Source organism: Phacochoerus africanus, chromosome 4, assembly GCF_016906955.1.
Source record: "Phacochoerus africanus isolate WHEZ1 chromosome 4, ROS_Pafr_v1, whole genome shotgun sequence".
NCBI lineage: Eukaryota > Metazoa > Chordata > Mammalia > Artiodactyla > Suidae > Phacochoerus > Phacochoerus africanus.
Genome location: NC_062547.1, coordinates 73,801,876 through 73,821,862, shown reverse-complemented (window position 1 = coordinate 73,821,862; position 19,987 = coordinate 73,801,876). Strand labels below are relative to the sequence as shown.

General features: G+C 54.7%; 1 protein-coding gene across 5 annotated transcripts in view; it reads right to left on the bottom strand.

The window, feature by feature from the left end:
• PTPRS (protein tyrosine phosphatase receptor type S) overlaps window positions 1–19,987 on the bottom strand; it is a 105,981-nt gene that overhangs the window by 18,403 nt on the left and 67,591 nt on the right. For 3 of the 5 annotated variants that reach the window (XM_047777407.1, XM_047777406.1, XM_047777408.1), the window contains exons 7-13: window positions 14,219–14,488; window positions 11,907–12,488; window positions 10,747–10,880; window positions 10,403–10,547; window positions 4,747–5,052; window positions 3,273–3,466; window positions 764–881 (exon numbers count right to left, since the gene is read on the bottom strand). In XM_047777407.1, coding sequence (XP_047633363.1) covers window positions 764–881; window positions 3,273–3,466; window positions 4,747–5,052; window positions 10,403–10,547; window positions 10,747–10,880; window positions 11,907–12,488; window positions 14,219–14,488 — 1,749 coding nt within the window. The remainder of the gene's footprint in view (window positions 1–763; window positions 882–3,272; window positions 3,467–4,746; window positions 5,053–10,402; window positions 10,548–10,746; window positions 10,881–11,906; window positions 12,489–14,218; window positions 14,489–19,987) is intronic. The other 2 variants (XM_047777409.1, XM_047777410.1) reach the window with 1 other exon arrangement.

Genomic DNA, 19,987 nt, shown 5'->3' with positions numbered 1-19,987 from the left:
AGGGGTGTTGTGTCCAGCTGCGAGGACTTGAACATCAGAGGCATGCTCAGAGGTGCTGAAAGGAGGGTGTGGGAGGTGGGATGGAGGCCATAGGGGCCCTTCATCCCTTGAACGCACCAAACTTATTCTCCTCTCTGAGGCTTTGCTCAGGCTGTGCCTTTTGGCTGGAACACCCTCCCCCTTAGATATTTACCGTTGCCTTTCTCTCACTCGGCTAATTTTGCCTGGTGAAAAAAACAGTCTCTGGGGACTGAGGCGAGGTCCCTGAAGGGGCCAGAAGGGGAAACTGAGGCAGGGCTGCCAAGAGAGGAGGCTTCATGGTGCAGCAGGGGAGACGGACACACCACTCTGAAAGGACAGCCCCCCTGGGGTGATCAGACCTGGGATGGGGGCGGCACAGGGTGCCGGCAGGTGGGAGGGGTGCAGAGGGGATTTCTGACCAAGACGGTGGGGTCGGGGTGCGGGATGGGGAGGGCTCCCCGAGGAGGTGCAGATTAAACAAAGACCCAAAGGAGCAGGAGACAGTCAGGCTGGAGAAGGGTGTCTGAGCAGAGGATGAAGAGTTACAGCTGGCGGTTAAAGGTCTCCATCTGGCTGGAGCTGAGCAGGGCTGGACCACGCTGGCTCTGAGTGCCCTCTCCCCGGCCCACACACACCTCTGTTCTCTTTGCTCTTCCTGCCTGGTATACCCTCCCCCTGCATGGGCTCAAAAACTCCCTAGGGACGCTCTGGAGGCACAGGGGCCCTAGAGGGGGTCTCCTACCTGCTCCCTTGGTCACCACCACCTTGGGTTTGCTGCGAGCGCCATCGCCTTTCATGGTGTAGGCGGCTACCGTGATAGAGTAGGCGGTCTCAGGCTGCAGGTTTGTGATGATCATCTCCTGTGGGCAAGGGTAGGGATCAGTGATGCCACCAGGGCTGCCCGCCCTCCTCCCCATGCTGGGACAAGCCAGGCGGACACGGGGCCCAGTCTGCGGGCAGAGACGTGCACCCGACCTCATGCACAGACCCCAACACGTAGCACATTCATGCTGAGATGGGCACACGTGGCCTGACACCTGTCATGGCCCACCTGGAACAGGGCAGTCCCCACCCCTCTGGTCCCCGGCTACCACTTTTGCCCCCATCTGTCCTCCCTGCAGCAGCACCCAGAGGGCACCAGTGAGCACCTGAGTCAGGTCCCAACCCTTTTCTGCCCACAGCCCTGCAGGGCTGCCACCCACCTCCCTGGGGGCTAAAGCCTAAGTCCTCCCCACCCTCTGCCCACAAGGCCCTGCACTACCTGCCCCCATCCCCTTCCTCACTCACTCTGCTCCAGCCACATAGGCCTCCTCGCTATTCCTCCTACACACCAGACACGGTCCTACCCCGGGGCCTTTGCACTGGCTGTCTCTGCCTCAACTACACCCAATGGTGTGCTGGAGGTTCCTCGTACCAGCTCTCAAAAGCCGATAGTCAAAATTGCAGAAAATGTGCAAGCCAGTTATTAAACACAGTCATTACTAAAAACTAAATTATATAAACATACGATCAAGTAAGTAATGGTAAAACAAAGGTAATAAGTACTGAAACCCACCCCTCCCTAAATCTTTTGCTGTGTTTACTGTTATCTATGTTTTCGAGGTTATTCTAGTCTGTCTCTTGTACCTGTGTGACAGAAATACCACACTGTGACAAGCTACCACACATCTGGTAGGTAGCTTGAAATTGACATGGTGGGAGTATTTACAACCATGGAAAAGGGCAAATGCTACCAGTGAGGACTGCACCCACCCAGCTGACTATTCAAGCATTTACACCACTGTCTACTCTCCATCCCTGCCAGAGTTGTAACTAGATACATATTTGTGCTTCGTTCTGATTAACATCTGTCTTCCCAGGACCATGACCCCAGAGGAGGCAGGCTCAGGTCTTGGTTTCTATCAGGCCCACAAGCACCTAGCACAAGATCTACATACCATAGGTGCTCAGTAAATCACTGCTTGTTGAGTGAATGACAGAGCAGCTTAACCCTCACACGGTCACACGTGTGCCCATGTCCCAATGCATGCACTCCCACGAACACCTCTGGCATGCCTGGGAGCTGTGGGGTAGGTCAGGGGCATGAGGAGGGGGCACAGGATGCACGAACAGAGGGTCTCCTGCCCCTGAGCCTCACATTCAGTCCCTCTGGGGTCTTGATGGGTAGGAAGGGCTAAGCTGGAGCCGCTAGGGAATCTGCCCCCCGCCCCAGGGTTGGGAGTGGAAGGAAGCAGAGTGACTGAGTGGGCAGGGTCATGTCTCTCTCAGGAGAGCCTGTGGACCCATCTTAGGGCCAGAAAGACAGTCCAGTGAGAGGCAGTCCCAACCCTGGTTAAGGGCCTCCTGAGAAAGCTTGGAGGGGTCGAAACAGGGGTCCTGCTGGCCTCCTTTCCCAGCCGGGGCCCACTGACCCCTCTCATGCCATGGCTAGAATGAAGAAGGCATGTGGCCAGACAGAGAAGTTTCAAGGGCAGTGAGGGAAAAGCCAGGTGACAAAAGGGTCAGGTTCGCCTGGAAAGTGACCCAGTTCTGATCTGCCAGGCCTGGGTCCAACAGTGAGAGGGCCCACTGACCCCTCTCATGCCATGGCTAGAATGAAGAAGGCATGTGGCCAGACAGAGAAGTTTCAAGGGCAGTGAGGGAAAAGCCAGGTGACAAAAGAGTCAGGTTCGCCTGGAAAGTGACCCAGTTCTGATCTGCCAGGCCTGGGTCCTACAGGGGTGGGGGCAGTAGTTAATGCTGTGGGAAAGGCTTTCCAGGCTGTGGGACAGCTCGAGCAAAGCTGTGAGGGTGAAGATAGCAGCGGGCAGCAGGGCCGAGGCAGGGAAATATGGAGGCATGAAGCCGGCAGAGTCCAGGGCCATTCAGGTAAGAAGGGCTAATGGATCCTCCTGGGGACCCTAGCAGGTGCCATTTGTCTGATGCAAAATCAAGGCTGCAAGCTCCAAGAGGTAATTAGATATGCAGCGGGGGCCCAGGGGAGGAGACCCTTTTACAGGGGCGTGCAGGGCTGGGGTGGGATCACAGCACCTCACGGCCCGCGGGAAGAGCCCTGGCCATGGCTGGAAGGCACTACTTACATATTCAGCGGTGTCATCCATCTCCCACTGAGCGCGGGAGGAGGCGGCAGGGGAAAGAGGAGTAGGTGAGCAGAGTAGCCGGAGAGAGGGACAGAGGAACAGCGAAAGGGCAGGAGCGCAGGGGCCCGGGCCCCGCCCCGCTCCCAGGCCCCGCCCGGGAGCCCTGCCCACCTGGGCATCAGCCAGCATGACGTCCTTGATGCGCGGTGGCCCTCGGGCCTCAGCGCCCTCCATGCGCACGTAGTGGACCTGGTAGCCTCGGATCTGGCCGTGCTGCCGGCCGGGCGCGGGCGAGCGCCACAGCACGCGGATGGCCGTGGCGTTGAGCGCCTCCGCCTCCACCTTCCGCGGAGGCGCGCTGGGCACTGGCAGGGGAAGGGGAGGGGAGGGGCGGGCGGGGCCGTTACTGGGGCGTCCAGCCCTGCCCCGGGCAACGCCACTGCCCGATGCCAGGGTGACTGTCGATTAACTGGGAGCTCTTGAGTGCTCACCACTGGTGAGGAGGGAATACCTCCTGCAGGCCTCTCATAGCCCAGGGAGGGGTCCCTGACGGTGCACCCCATTTACAGACGGGCAACAGAGGTCCCCCAGAGCCTAGGCCACCTGCCCAGGGCCACAGACATAAGCAGGCCGTGCATGCCCCATTCTAAGCACTTTACCCACACTGCCTCCGTCTTAACTGCAACCCTTCCACACAGGGGCTCTTATACAAACGCACTTTACAGACAGGGAAGCTGAGGCACAGAGAATTGATTCCGAGACCTCGGGGTTATCAAGAGGCAAAGCCGGGATCTGAACCCAGGCAGTCCAGCTGCATGGTCCTATACACTCCAGGATGCAGCCAGCCCACTCTGAGCTGGGACTCTTTCTAGCCAGCCCCCAGTGAAGAGCCCTCTCCACCCCCACCCCAAGGTCTAACGTGAAGAATGGCTTCATTTCTGCACCACGCTTAGGGAAAAATGTGGGGTCGCCAACCGAACCTTCTAGGCCAATGGCTCAGGAAAAAAAACTGACCTAGGCTGCTGGGACCAAGGGGCTGAAGTTTTGTTTGGGAGGCTGCTTGCTCCATTTCTCCCCAGGGTCTCAGCTTCTACTGCATGGCCAGTGCCTTAAAACGGCTACAGCAGGAATATTTACACCAGAGAAACCGGCCAGCACTACAAATCAGTCTCTGTCTCTGTCTCCCAGAGAGCTGGCTGTTAACCAAAATCAGCACGTAATCTGACTTTCTAGCTAGGGTGGCTCAGACCCAAGGGGCTCCAAATCTCAGGTCATCGCAAGAGTCTAAAACCTGGGTTTTCTGGGCTCAGGGACCCTAATTTTGTTGCACATGCTGCTTGCTGTTTCTTACACTCCGTTTCCAAGGTTTCCACCACTGGACCAAAATACAAGGCTGCCAGCTTAACTTTCCAGGCCCAAGGATCAGAGAGAATATGCAGCCCCGAAGGTCCAAATAGATAACTCCAAGATCAAGGACCCGGAATGGCTTGGGGAGGCTGACAGCTGCATGTCTCCCTCTCCTGATTGTGGCTTCTACCTTCTGACCACCAGCCAGCCCAGTTTTCCAGGGACGGAAGGCTCCAAAGCTGGGGAGGGGGGCCCAGGCTGGGGCCTGTGGGGTCCTGGGCCCGGGGCCGGTGCTTACCGTCCTCGTCGGTGCGGACGACCACGGGCGAGCTCTCGGGCCCTGGTCCCACCTCTGTGTGAGCGACAGCCGTGATGCGGTACTCAGTCCACTTGTCCAAGGCCTCCAGCAGGATCTGAGTGGTGGTCGGGGGGATGCCGTTCACCTCCTTGGGTTGCGGGTCCTCTGAGCCCAGCGGTCGGTAGCGGACGCTATAGCTCACCAGGGCCCCGTTGTGCGTTTCCGGCGGCGGCGGGCGCCAACTTACCAAAATGGCCGTGGAGCGCGTGCTGACACATTTAACGTCTTGAGGGGGGGCTGACGGTTCTATTGGAGGGGGGGAGAACGTGGGGGTGGGGAAGGGAGGCGGGATGGGCAGGGAAGGGGGTGGGGAAACAAAAGATGGGAAAGAGAAAATAAAAAAGAAGATGATAACAAACAAAACAGAACCAAACCAAAGAGAAGTCGAACCCAAAAGAAGCGGGTGTCAACCAAAGGTGAGATGGGTGGGTGGGCAGGTGGGCGGGGATGGGGGCTGGGAGGGCTGGCCAAGAACGCTGCACTCACCAGGAGGGGCACTTGGCACACAGTAGGTCTTGGGTAGAGGGTAGTCACAGTCCTCATGGAGCGCATGTGGGTGCCAGGCACTGTGCCAAATGGCATAGCAGTAAAAGCCCTATTTTCCAGCACCATGTGCCAGGCATGGTGACAAATGGAATAGCAGTTAAAATCCCCATTTATTGAACACCTATTACGTGCCAGGCACTGTGCCAAGTAGCGCAGTCATAAAAGCCCCACTTACTGGCACCTACTATGTGCCAGGCACTGTGCCAAGTGGAATAGCAGGAAAAGCCCCATTTACTGGTCACTTACTATGTGCCAAGCATGGCAATCAATGAAATAGCAATAAAAGCCCTGTTTATGGGGCACCTACTGTATGGCAGGCATGGTGCCAAGGGCTTCGCAAAAATAACAGTAAATGTACTCATTTACTGAACACCTACTGTGTGCCATGTATAGCACCAGGAATGGAATGATAGTAAATATACTTATCTATTGAACACCTACTGGTGCTAGGCACTGTGCCAGAGAATAGCAATAAAACCCCCAAAATTGGGGGCACTCACTACGTGCCAAGGGCTACGCAGAGTAACAGTAAGTGTACTTATTTGCTGAACACCTACTGTGCACCAGGCACTGTGCCAGAGGACTAGCAATAAAACCGTCACTTGTTGAAGCACTTATTTTGTGCCAGCGACTATGCCTAGTGTAAAAGCCATAAAAGCCCCATTTAAGGGCTTCACAGAATTAGAGTGAAAAATTTATTGCATACCTACTGTGTGCCAGGCACTGTGCAAAAGGAACAGCAATAAGACTCTCAACTATTGGGCACTTACTATGTGCCAGCCACTAGCCAAGTGCAAAAGCAATAAAAACTCTATTTACTGCCAGGGACCCCAGAGGGCATTCCAATGGTTACTTCAACCAGGACCATCCTCTTGGCTTCTCCAAAGAAAATAATGCCCATATACTGAGCACCTACTATGTGCCATTTAGCATGTCAAGGGCTGTACAGAGTAATGATAAAAGTCCCTGTGTACTGGACACCTACTGTGATGGCACTAGGCCAAGGTTTTACATGTAACCCAGCCCATATTTAGCACCTATCGTGTGCCAAAGTTTTTAAAGATCATACTTCTCTTTTGAGACCCTACTGTGCACCTGATGCCACACTTAGCCCATTACAGATCAATATCAAGTCTCACTTGTTGAGCACTACTATGGGCTGGTCATTTTATCTCTGAAGATAAACACAGCAGTTGCCATTTATGCAGTGCCTACTGCAGGCCAGACACTGTGCTAAGGCCTTTATCAGATTAATAGTAACAGTCCCCACATAATAGCACCTGTGTGCCAGCCATTGTCTAGGGGCTTTATTGAAAAAGAGTAACAGTTCCCACATACTAAGTACGTGCTAGGTACTGTACTAACGGTCCTGTAGAACACTAAGTTATTTCTTAAGACCTACTAGGTATCAAACACTGTACTAAGAGCTTTATTGGATAACAGTAGTCATCCTCATGTATTAAGCACCTACTATGTGCCAGGCTTTGTTATTACTGGATAATAGTAGTACTTCCTACATATTAAGTATCTACTATGTGTCAAACACTGTGCTAAGGTCTTCACTGAATAACAGTAGCCCCCACATATTAAGCACCTACTATGTGTCAAACACTGTGCTAATAGCCTTATATTTTTAAAAAATGGTAAGAGCTCGTACTTATTGAGCACTTACTATTTACACACAGTGCCAAGAACCTGGCAAATAATTCCAAACAAAAACTACGCCAGAAAGCATGCTAGGCCCTTTTAGATGGATGGTGGCTCCCATCCTACTATGAGCACCTACTATGTGCTTAGCATCAGGCCAACCTCTTTAAAGCACCACTTATTGAGTATTTACTGTATGCCAGACACTGTGCCACGGGTTTTGCAGAGCAATAATCATAGTGTCTATGTTTCAGGGACCTACTGTGTGCCTGGCACTAGGTCAGGCTTGTTACAAACTACTAATAGCTTCCATTCATGGAGCGCCAACTATGTGCCCAGGCCCCTGACCATCCAAGTTTAGACTGAAAATAGCAGCTCCATTTACGGAGTACCTACTGTGTGCCAGGCAGCATGCTGAAGGCTTTGTTAAGTAACAGTGATACTTTGTACACGCCAAGCACTTACTGCGCATGTGAAGGGCTTTATGGAATACCAGTAATAGTCTCCTACTATGGGCCAGGCTCTGTGTTAGGGCATTGCTGATAATAAACCTTATGTTCTATGCAACTTCTGCATGCCCAGCACCCAAGGCCCTTTATAGACTCAAAATGCAGCCCGCTGACTGAGCCTCAGTAATTCTCCTCACCCCTTAGGTAGCCAGAACTAACACCCTCCACCCCCACCCAGTGTTCCAGCTGGGGAAATGAGTTTCAAAGCCCACCTGGTTTGCCTGGCATTCTTTCATCATTGGTTGTGGACCTACTGGGTGCAAGGCCCCACCCATTCTGGGTGCTCACCTCCCATTTTAGAGGTGAGGAACCTGAGACCCAGAAAAGGCAAATGGTGTAAATAAGGGCACATGACAAGAGCCAGGACTTGAAGCCAGGCTCAGCTGCTGTCCACGGGCTGTCTTGGTTGAGGCTGGGGATTCAGATCTCAGCCTGTGCCTTTATTGGTTCAGGCCAGTTGATGGTGGCTGGTGCCACTCAGCCACCCTTTCCCCCACTGGCCATGACCCTAGAGTCTGACTTGCCTCTAGAGGGAGGCTCAGAGAGGTCACCAGCCTTGCTTGAAGTCAAGGCAGATAGAACTGTCACCATCACGCCAGTCCTATTTGTTTGAGTGTGTCTATAAAGTAGTTACTATGAGCACACCCCATTCCAGGGTCTGGGACCCAAAGATGAATCAGAGGCCCCATCCTCAAAGATATCAGGCTACCAGAGACCCTGGAGGCCACGCCAATGGCTTACTGCAGCCAGAATGGCTCTCTGGCCTTGCTTAGAGTGAAACACGGGAGTTCCTTCCTCTGAAACTAGACACTTGGGGGTCCCTTCCCTCATTTCTTGACCAGCCACCCCAACCAAAGTGCCCCAGAGGATTTGGGCAGGAGGGAAAAACCAACTGAGGAATGTGCCAAAAAGGAATGGATTTGCTGAGAAAAGGGGAGGAAAAATAAAACCAAAATCATAATAAAAGAAGAAACAACGATGATGGTGATGATGATGAGAAAAACCATAATAAAAGAAAGACGCCTTCCAGAAAACTCCCAGTCTGGTTACCTACCTTCCACTCTTCAACTGCTAACTTAAAAGACTTTCTTACGAGGGAAGGAATGGCGGAGTGCTGAGCTACAAGGCCAGACCGAGCTCTGGGTGGGTCTCCGGATGTGAGTGGGCTCGCAGCCCTGCTCTGGCCCTAGTGCGGGCACGCTGCAGTTCCCAGCTGGCGCGGATGAGGCGGGAACGTGGGACGGTGTCTGGGGAGACCCACGGCTGAGTGGTCTGGCCTCCACCTACCCTTGAGTTCAGCCTAAGAAGCCCGCACTCCCTGGGGTGGGGTGGGGGGTATACGCCTGGCCCTGAGTCTTGGCTGCCAGTTCTCTCAGGCCCCACCCATCTCGGGGTGCGAAGTGGGGAGTCCCTTCTTCCCCACTCCCTGTCCTGGGCCGCCCCGGAGGTTCACATGGCTAGGCCAAAGTCACTTTCTTGCAGACCTTGGAGGCCACCTCCTTCACAATCCAGCCCAACCTGCGTGACATCTCAGGAGGGGGCGGGGTACATGGATGTGCACACAGATGCGCGCATGTGTGAATGGGTGTGGTTCCGGATTCCCAGTTTCTGGGCAGCTGTGCCTCTTGGCAGTGGGGTGGAGAGTTTGAGGGGACTGAATTTGGGCTCTGGACCATCTGCACAGCCCAGGGCTGCTGGTGCACATGGGGTACAGGCTAGGGGGCACGCAGGGTGGGCCGTTTTTGTGAACCCGCTGGAGACCAGCGTGTACTCACCTTCGCGGCACCTGTGCCGGGCTCTCACGTGGCCACCCAAGCCACAGGACACCCTCACTGATCGCCTCACGCACAAACACGCCTGTGAGCTGTGGAGCGCTTGGCTTGGCTCGGCCCCAGTAGGGTAGGGAGGAGGGTAAGGGGCTGGGGGTGATGGGGGTGCTGCGTCTCCAAGGCCCCTCAACCCAGCAGCCCAGACTCTCCAGCCCAAGTTGCTGTCACTCTCAACTAACCCGTGACCCCCTGTGTGCACACACCCAGGGAGGGGCTTGAAGGTTTGAACACCGGCGGCTTCCAGAGCAAGGTCTGGGGTGACTACCCGATTGACTGACTGAACAGGGGGAGGGGAGGACAGGGGGTCCATGGCGGTGGTCACACGGGCCAGGCTGAGCAGAGAGGAGGGAGCAGAGAGAGGAGGAGGAGGCAGGGGAGGCAGCGGGAGGAGGGGCCTGTGCAGGCCCTGAGCTCAGAGCACGGAGTGGCCCAGAGCCGGCTGCGGTGTTCTGGCCAAAAGGTGACCTTTTTGTGACAGGGAGGCCGGGCGGGCACAGCGAAGAACTCCAGCAATTCGAGAGCCCTGACTTTTGGAGGCCCTGCTCTCCCCCCAGAATCTGGCATCAGCTCCAATTTCCCCCCGCCCTGGCCCTCGGCAATGAGGACCCTGTCTTGGGGGCAAAAAGGCCGTTTAGGGAGGTGCGATTATCTCTGCGCCCTCTGCTCTCTGGGAGGGATGGGTTGTGAGCTGTGATGGCCTCACGGACCCCTCCACAAGCCTATGAAATGGGCCATTCCACTGGCCCCAAATCCGGGAGAGAGAGAGGAGAGCAAAAGTACCCTCAACCTCCACTCCCCAACCAGGGGTGAAATCTTGGCCACGGCTGTGTCCCAGAGAGATGGGGAACCTGCGGGTCCCCGCGGGCAGCCCCTCACTGCACTGGCAGGAGAACTGAGGTGCAGCACGGGTGCTCGCGTCAGGGGCGGAGGAGCGAGGCGGGACCAGCAGCGGCGCCCCCACCCCCACCCCCACCCCCACGCAGGCCCCGCCCTGGTCAGTGCGCAGGACGCCTGCGCTGGCCGGGTCCCCCCCGCAGGTCAGGGCGGGGTCGGCGAGACACCTACTGGACTGCAGCGTGCGCTGCCGCACCACCGAGGTGAAGGCGCCCAGACCCTGCGGGGAGCGCGCCGCCAGGCGGAAGGCGTACTCCGTGTTGGGCTTGAGGTCATCCACCACGAAGGCTGTGGCCGGGTCGAAGGTCCTCCCGACCTGGGGGCGGGGAGGGGAGAGAGACAGAGATGGAGAGACACAGACACATGGAAATGGACAGAGCAGAAGGCGTGAGAGGCGGACAAATCAGCAATGAACAGGGGCAAAGAGAAGGGGAGACAGGCATTTTGGCACAGAGCCGGCCACCCTGAGAGGGTACCAGGGGTGAGAGCCAGCGCCGCCTACCCCACCAACGCACCTCCCTGCCGTGGTCGCCTTCCCGGTACAGGAGCTCGTACTTGATGATGCTCTCTTGCCGCGGGGGGCTCCAGGAGAGCCCAATGCTCGTCTCTGACTTGGCCTCGGCCCGGAAGTTCATGGGCTGGCCTGGCACTGTGGGGAAGCGGGGTGGGGGGGAGAGGAATGGCCATGGTGGGGGAAGGTGGGATGGGGGTCCACCTGCATAGGGACCCACCAGGTCCCCATTCTCCCAAAAAGAGCCCCGTGAAGCTCAGCACTACCCTGAAAGGAAGAGTTGTTCGGCTCTGGATGCTTCCGGAATGTTCTCCACTGTTCTTATTTCTCTTATTTACAGGGACCCCCCTACTGCCCCTTGTTGCCAGTTGTCCACTTCAATTCCTCCATCCTCTCTGCTGCCAGTGGCAAAACATTTAAAAACCCCCTTTTAACACACCCCAGTGCCCTGCCCCCCCACCAAATTAAACAGAAAATTGGAGACCATCATATGAAATATGGATCTCCAGCCGGTGTCTGCTTTACTATAGCAGAGTTCCAAACCTCTTGTCCCTTTACTTGGGCAGCTGCCTGAGTCTTCCTTGATTTGAGGTTCTGGAAGCCTGAGCTGGTGAGAAAAAGCCCAGAAGCCCATAGAGAGCTGGAACCCCATATACCTAAGTGCCACGCACCCCCCCACCTCCAGTCCTTCAGTCCCCCCACCCCCAGCAGGCAGGAGACCAGCCTGCTGCCCTTGGGTGGATGGCTATTATTTCAAAACAAGTGGCATGGATCCCTCCCTTAAGAGGGGTTCTCAAACTCAGATGTTGATGGGGGCTGGGCAATTAACACAGAAGGAGGTGAGGGGGAACCATGCCCCTCTACTCAGACAGCCACCCGCATCTATCTGCATATGCCCGGATGACTGACGGTGGCCCTGTGGGCTTGCCACATCGGACTTTCCAAGGGTAGCCAGAAATCTGGGTTTTCTAGGACAACTTCCTGCTTTGCAACGCTGGCAGGAAAATATCTGAAAGCACCATACAGGCCAAATAAATCCAGGTAAGATCAGCCCGCTGCACACGCAGGGGACACATCCTTCCACCGCTTCCTCCTTCCCTCTTGTGAGATGAGCCGAATCCTACTGCCCCGCCCTGGAAACAGTACCTCCCACAGGCATCTCACCTCCTTGCTGTGTCTTGACCTGGATGGGGTCCGAAAGGGGCCCGTCACCCACAGACGTGAAGGCCAGCACGCGCACAGTGTATGTCTCGTCCTCCAGAAGGCTACCCACAGTGGTCAGCAGGCTGTCGTCCACGTTGTGCTTCTGCCAGTTGCCCACGGGGTGCTCGGGCTCCATGGTGTAATAGATCCGGTAGCCCCGGATCAGGCCATTGGGTTCCACGGGCTCCTCCCACTGGATGATCATGGTGGTGGCGCTGAGCATGCGGGCCTGCACATTCCGCGGTGCACTGGCAGGGGCCTGCTCGCCTGTGCGGGTGACCACGGACTCGCTGGGTGGACCCTGGCCAATGGAGTTGACGGCTGACACCCAGATCTCGTACTCCGAGTTGGGGCTCAGGCCACCGATGCTGTACCGCGTTGTGGTGATGTCCTCTTTGATCTGATATGGCCCATCCTGGCTCTTGGATTTATATTCGATGACGTAGTAGGACACAGGGTCTGGGTTCCCCGAGTCCCACGTGATGGTGATGCTGGTGGCTGTGTTTTCTGTCACCACAGGAGTCCCGGGGGCTTTAGGGAGAGCTGTGGGCAGGAGGCAAGGTCACACACAGGCACCCTGGCTGCAGATCCTGAAGGCTGTGTGACTTTCTATCACACAACTGCCCTCTCTGAGCCTTCATTTCCTTGGTGGCGACCGCTGGTTTAATGTCCCCATCCCATCATCTACAGCAGGTGTTCGCAAACTCCAGCCTGAGGGCTGGCACCTGTTTTTATAAATAAGGTTTTATCAGCACTTGGCCCTGCTTACACATTGCTGATGGCTGCTTTTACACTGTGATGACAAGAGTTGAACAGCTGCAGCAGAGACTAAGTGGCCAGTAAGAAAAATACTGGAGTTCCCCTTGTGGCTCAGGAGAAACGAATCTGACTAGCATCCATGAGGACACATGTTTGATCCCTGGCCTCGCGCAGTGGGTTAAGGATCCAGCATTGCTGTGAACTGTGCTGTAGCTCACAGATGCGGCTCAGATCTAGCGTTGCTGTGGCTGTGGTAGAGGCTGCTGGTTACAGCTCCAATTCAACCCCTAGCCTGGGAATATCCATATGCCTCAGGTGTGGCCCTAAAAAGACAGAAAGAGAAAAAAAAAAGAAGAAGAAGAAGAAAAGAAAAGACAAATGTTTATTTCTGAAGGAAACACTGACAGCCCCTGGGCTATAGCTCTCTCTGGGGTTTACTCCGCTTCACTCTGCTCAGCCACTGAGCCCTTCTGTCTGTTCCCACTTCACACCTACTGTTCCCTGTACCTGGAATGCTAAGACAGCCAGATGGCTGGCTCCTTCTAAAACCACTCCTAAGGCCCTCCTGGCTAGAGGTGCCCTTGCCTAGTTCTTATCACTGCCTGACATCATTTCATTTTCAGGTATGTGTGCTTTCCCCACCAGCAGGGATTGAGTTTGGTTTATGCCATGTCCTCACACCTGGATGATCATGACTTTCTCTCCCACTTGCCCCAAGACCTTACGCTACACGGGCCCCAGGAAGCAGTTCAATCCCTCAGCAAAATGACAAACATGCCAGCTAATGCTGGCACTTTCTAGAGCCCTTGGGCAGGCTTGGCAAACTTTTCCTGCAAAGGGCCACACAATAAATATTTTCAGCTTTGCAGGCCAGGTGGCCTTTGCTGAGAATTATTCAGCTCTGCCACTGTGGTCCAAAAGCTGCTGCAAGCCAGGCATGAACAAATGGGCATGTGTCAATAAAACTTTATTTATAAGAACAAGTGGAGGGCTGGATTCAGCCCATGGCTTGTGGTTGGCTGGCCCCTGTTCTAAAGCTAGGAAAAATATTTGGGGGCACCCTTCTCTGAATCTCACCACAAACTTGAGACGTCCCTCTCCACCCCACCCCCATGCTTTATCTCCCCGAGTCTTCACGCAGGCTGTTTCCTTTTCTTAGACTTGTTTCCCGCCTTTCTGTGGCTCATTCCTGTTCATCTTTTATCTTTCCCTGATTGAGCCTTCCTGGGAGCTGGAACCTTTATTGCGAAGGTCTGAGTGGGGTACATGGCCCCCATCACTGCTGTAATCAGCCTGCATCACAGCTGCCAGGCTCTGTGGCATCTCCCACTTTGGACTCTGAACTCAACAGAGCAAGACTGGGTCTCATTCCACGGGTACAGGCTCAGAATAATTAATCACCAACAAATAGCTGTTGACAGAAGAGTTACTCAGAGGTTTTCCACCTGTACACCCCACCTACAGTGAGGTCAGGGGGCAAATTGCCTCTGCCACGGCCCACAGCCCCTGCTTACATTTCACAGTGATCTGGGCCACCGCCTCAATGACACCCAGGCTGGACATGGCCACACATGTGTAGTTAGCAGAGTCCTTGACATCAGTGAGTTCCAGCACATTCCGGCCCACGGGCATGTCATCCTCAGGCGTCAGGTCCTCGGCCCCCTGCATCCACTTGACGTATGGCATGGGCGAGCCCACGGCCACGCAGGTGATGTTCACGTTGCCACCTGGCATGATCTCGTGGCTCATGGGCAAGATGGAGAATCGTGGAGCCACCCGGCGGACTGGGGAGGGTGGGGGGGAGATGTGGGGGGGTGGTGAGGGAGGGTAAAGGGGGAGGGGAGGGAGATGCACGGGGTTTGGGGGTTGGGGAGACGGAATGCAGAGGAGAAAAGAAAGAAAAGCAGGAAGAAAGAAAGAAGGAAAGAAAGAAAAAAAGGAAAAAAAAAGTGGAAAACAATTTAAATATAAACAGGGCTGTTTCCTTCCCCCCAGTTGATTTTTTTTTTCTTCCAAATGAAAGAAAACAACAACAAAAGAAAACCAAATTAAAAAACCAAATTCCAACACAAAGAAACCAAAACTTCAAAGGAAGGTACTTCACAAACAATAAAGAGAGAGATATATCGATATATAATAAAAGAGACATGAAGCATTATTTCATAGCAACAGGGTTTCAGAGACCAGAGTGGCTGGTCCACAGCACAGTTAGGAACACAAAAATTTATCAGCTGTTTCTCATCTTTGCTGACAGATGTGCCTTTGGGGAGGCAGCCCCTCTGCCTGGTCCCCCAACCGGGAGCTTTGGAAGATTCAGGCTGCAGGAGTTGAGGGGGTGCTCTGGGTAGGTTGGAAGGGGGCCTGGGGAGGTCAGGGGGAGAAGTGGGACCAGGAGACAGAGGGGGCTGGGACCCCCCCCACGCTCACCCCCTCTGGGGATCCAGGGGCCCCACCCACTTCCCAGGGAGGCCTCAAGGAAAAGATGAGAAACTCTAATGAAATTTTTGTGGTTTTGGGGTATAGAAACCCTTCTAAAAGCTTCTGTCGGATCTGACAAGTTTCCATTGATAGATGCAGCTCTCAGAATCACAAACAGCATGCAAAATAGGTTGGTTGAGAGAGAGAGACAGAGAGAGAGAGAAAAGAGAGAGAGAGGGAGAGAGGAGGAAGGAAGAAGAGAGAGGTTAATGCGAAGAGGCCTGGATCTCAGGGGCCTTTAGTGCACAATCATGGAGGGACCAGAGAGAAGAGACAGATGGGCCGAGAGAAAGACAGAAAACAGGAACACAGAGAGGGAGGGACAGAGAAAGAGAGAGAAGGGGGGGAGGGGGCCCACTTCAATGCTGCGTATTAATTCTAGCGGATGCGACCCAATGTGACATGTCACATTGTCACATCACAGCCCTGGCAGAATAATAGGATATTAATAATAATAATAACAATAATAATAATAATAAACGAGGGAATGAACTTGAACGTTGAGAAAACAGGGACATGTTCTGTGCATTTCTTAGCGGGGAAGCGGATGCAGCCTTCTGTCCCAATCTCACAGACCACGAAGGCAGCAGGATGCATTTCGGGGGCTCCATTTTCGGAAGTTGGACAGGGTTGCAGGCGGCAGTGCAGTTAGAGGGGAGGGGAGGATGCTAATGGACCGGGACTGTCAAGAGGCATGGCTGCCCCGTAGGCGATGTCTCACTGGCACGGAAAGGACTTGGGTTAGCTGGTAAAAAGCCCTCCTAGCCAGAATGAGGTTGTCCCCGGCTTTGAGAAGTTCCGTGGACACGCCCCCCGCTTTGGGCAGGTCAAGGAGCCTTGTCTCAAACTGTAAAGATGCCACATTGAAGGCTTGGCATAAAGAGGACCATGAAGTGACTTGCAGCAACCTGACCTGTCTCTAATTTTCACATGGGACTGGGGGTGCAGTTGCGCCCCTAAGAGGGCAGTTGTAGGGGGTCTGGCCTGTTCTTTGGAGGAGGAGGGCTCTGGGGCAAAGAAGGGCAGCTTGGTTCCCTCTCAATCCCTGTTTCATAATTCCTGCTGGAGGCAGAGGAGGGGGAGCTCCATGGAGGTGGGAGGTTGAGCCAGGAAAGCTGGCAGCCCTTCGGAAAAGGAAGCCCCACGAAAAGTCCAGAGTCACGTTGGAGACAGGATGAAGTGGAAGGTATCGGCAGAGGGGAGGAGCTGGGGGGGTGGGGGTGGCAGGGAGGGGAGACAAAGGGGCCATGCAGACAGACTGGGGGTGAGGGGCAAGGTGGGGTGCTGAGATGGGGGGCGGCTTTCTGGCAGGACTGGGTGGAGGGCGAGGGAGAGTCAGGGGAGAATGGGGTCCGGCCAGCCAGCGGACGCAGTCCAGGCCAGCCACCGGCATCCACAGCGAGGCACGAGTGGGATGCCCGAACCGCTGCGTTGTCATGGAAATGGAACACGATGGGGGATGAGCGTGGGGGAGCTAATTAATCAAGGACAGAAAACAGCATCGACGTCCAAAACAAAACCTGGAGAAACAAATGAAAAAACAAAGCGGGGGGGGGGGGGGCGGGAAAAAAATCCCCAAACCAACCAACCAACCAAACAAACAAACAAAAAAACCCCTCCAAAACACCCAAAAGCAAGAAGAAAAAAGAAAACCAAAACATGGAATGGGTGTGGGGCTGAAAATCGGGGTCTGAAAGGAGGAGGGCTGTGGCTTCCCCAGGGAGGTGCCCCCCCCACCCTGGCAGAACACAGCATCTGGCCTCCCCACCCAGCACCCAAGGGCCCTGGCAGAGGCTTGAGGCAGCCACAGAGGTGAGATCCTCAGCGAGAAAGAACCAACCTTTGGAGCAAACCAACCCAGCCCCACAGGAGCCCCATCAGCCCTCTTCTCCATAACACCCTCTCTGGTCCTCATTTAGGGCTGAACAGAGACCAAGTCCCTTTAACCCACAGCAAGGTGAACTCCTCAAGGCCTCAGGATTCCATAGAAAACCTTTTTGAGGCAGAGGTTGGGAGGGCAGTTGAGGCCGGATGAGCCCCATGGCCTCGGGAAGGGCCCTCCTCCTCCCAGAGCCTCAGTTTCCTCTTTTGTGAAATGGAGGCCATCAGTGATGTGTTAAGAAGGCCATTAAACTGACGAGGGCAGTGTTCAGCACACAGGAGATGCCCACCCTGGTCATGGGGCTGGTGAAGTTTCCTTCTGGCCTTCTAGGGTGCTGGTAAGATCAACTAGGCACTCTATGTTAAAGGAGTCTGGGGATGAATTAAGAGTCTTGAAAGGAATAGAAAGAATTTCTATTGAATCCAAATTTATCACTTCTAACAACTTTGAGAGGCCAATGACCTCATACCCATTTTGTGGATGAGGCAGTAGAGGTCCAGAGAGGAGCTAGGGCTAGCTGAAAATACAAAAAAAAAAAAAAAGGAAATGGTAAGGCCAGACCTCACTCAAAGTCAGGTATGCCTTATCCCGACCTCTCGAATAAAGTGAGCCTTTTCTCACCATGGTAATTAGCAGGAATTATAACCCCATGCCTCTTCTTGGCCCTTTCAAACGTGTGTGTCTTTACCCTCTGGGGATTCCAAAGGCAAAAGTGCCCATCACCTATATATACCTATCAACTGAATAATGCCCAGAAACCATCAGTTGAATAATATCCAGCAGCCATCATAACACATGTCCCAAAGCCATCGGTAAAGGTTCTTACTGAAAGGGATTGTTGGAACATCAAAGAGATTAAGAGCTTTTTAGGATTTAAAGATTAAATAAGAGCCCAATTCATCCCTGTGTAATGCTCAACATCATGTCCCAAAGACCCTGTTCACATCTGATCTTAAAATATCTTCCTTTAGGAGTGTCATAATTTGGAAGGTATCTCCAACACTTTTCACAAGTAGACACGAGGCATACATCTCGAACACATAAAAGGGCTGCTGTACAGGCTTGTTAACTATAAGTCAGTTAAGAGTGGGAGGACATTTATCAACAACTGTAATTTTGGTGCTCGCAAATCCCCAACGTGGCCGGTAGCCATCAATTAAATGGATGTGCCAAACATGCTATAAAGGCTGACACCCAAGACATGCTGCCCACTTGCTTTCTCACTTATCCCATTTGGGTGTGCTGCAGGAAGAGGGCTGGTTTGCCACGGGTTAGGAGAGGACCGTGCCCATGAGCACTATGTGCCTTAAAACCCCCGGGGCAGGGGGGTCGCATAAGGCCTCTGGGCATCCTCCCAGCTGGCAAGGGCGGGCGGCTGACGCTGTGTTCTGCCCAGTTTGGTGCTGACTCCCACCCACATCATCTTTCCACCCCTGGCTGCAAGCTTGAGGTGCAGGTTAGAAAATAAGGTGGGCGCGGAACCCACGGGACGGAGTGGCCCCGCGGGACCCCCGCCCCCAATTACCGACCTGAATGGAGGGTCCAGGCGGGTTATAAGGGGACCACACCAGCCTTGGTCCTCAGCACGCTCCAGCTGGCTCTTGTTTCCAGCTCTTCTCGTCACCGAGTAGCCGGGGGGGTCCCAGTGGGGGGGACCCGCATGGGTGAGGGATTCAGGAGGGTGGGCGGTGGGGGGGGTGGCGGGTTGGGGGGGGTTGGGTCGCTTCAAACCCCGATTCACATGGAAAAACAACTCAAAAGCCGTCAAAGCAACTGGGAGACGACCCCTCCCCCAGGCAGGAAGAGGCAGAAACTCAAAAACCAAAAAAGGGGGAGGGGGTTTCCAGGGGAGAAGGGGTTGGGAAAGGGTGAGGGAGAAACTCAAAGTGAGGTGATCTGGTTGAAGCACTAGGTAGGGAACTCAACAGTGTCAGACATCTCAACGATTCAGCAAGCCGCAGCTCCGAGGTGGGGGGTGGGGGGGTGGGGCTCTGCTGGGCATTTTGGGGTGAGAGGAGCTGCGGGGTGCTCCTCCAGACTCCAAAATGAGGATGTGGATGGGGAGGGGAGGGGAGAGGTGCCAAGAAGTTCTGCAGCCTCCACGGGGTTTACTTAAGCTTAGATTACACCTGTCAGGGGAAGGGACGGGGTCCAAGGCCTAATTCCAAAGCCCGTTTCTCAGCCCCTCCATCGAAACCCAGCCTGTGGCCCAGGGAGGTGAGGGTGGAAACCACCCCACAGTCTACCCTGTGCACCTTCCTTCCCCTCTCATTTCTCCGCCATCCTGCCTCCTCCATCCCACCACCAGCTCCCTCCGCCATCGAGATAGCGTGCAAGGCCTGGAGGGACCTGGCTGGACACCTGGGCCCACAGGCTGACCAGCGGCCTTGGAAAGCTGTTGGCATTTTAGGCTGGACGTTTTGCTGCACTGTAGATACTCTTTATTATTATTATTTTTTTTTTTGGATACCCTCTCTCTCCCAACTTTTCTCCCCCAGTTCTAGCGAAAAATGGGATGGTATCTTGCCAATTGACTGACTCCCCTTGCTCCCTCGCTGTGGCCGCCGGAGACACGGGGCTTTCCAAATGACAAGGTGTAATCTAATGGTCCCCTCACCCCCAAAAAACAGAGGAAACAGCAATGCAAAGGGTGTGAGGCAGGCAGCAGGCGAGAAGTGTCTAGAGCTCAGTGTTCCTGCAGAACGGCCCCACCCCCACCCGCTGTGCCCGAATAGAGGAAAGCCTGCCTCCCCACCCATGGAGCCCCCTCTCCCCTCGGGATGAGGGTGGGATGAGGAGAAGGGCTGGGTCCTGATCTGCCACTGCCTACTACCAGGGTCAAGTCAGGGGCTTTGGGGGGTGGGGGCTGAGGTGGGAGGCATGGCCAGATGTGATGAGCAGGAACTGGGGAGCTTGCCAGCAT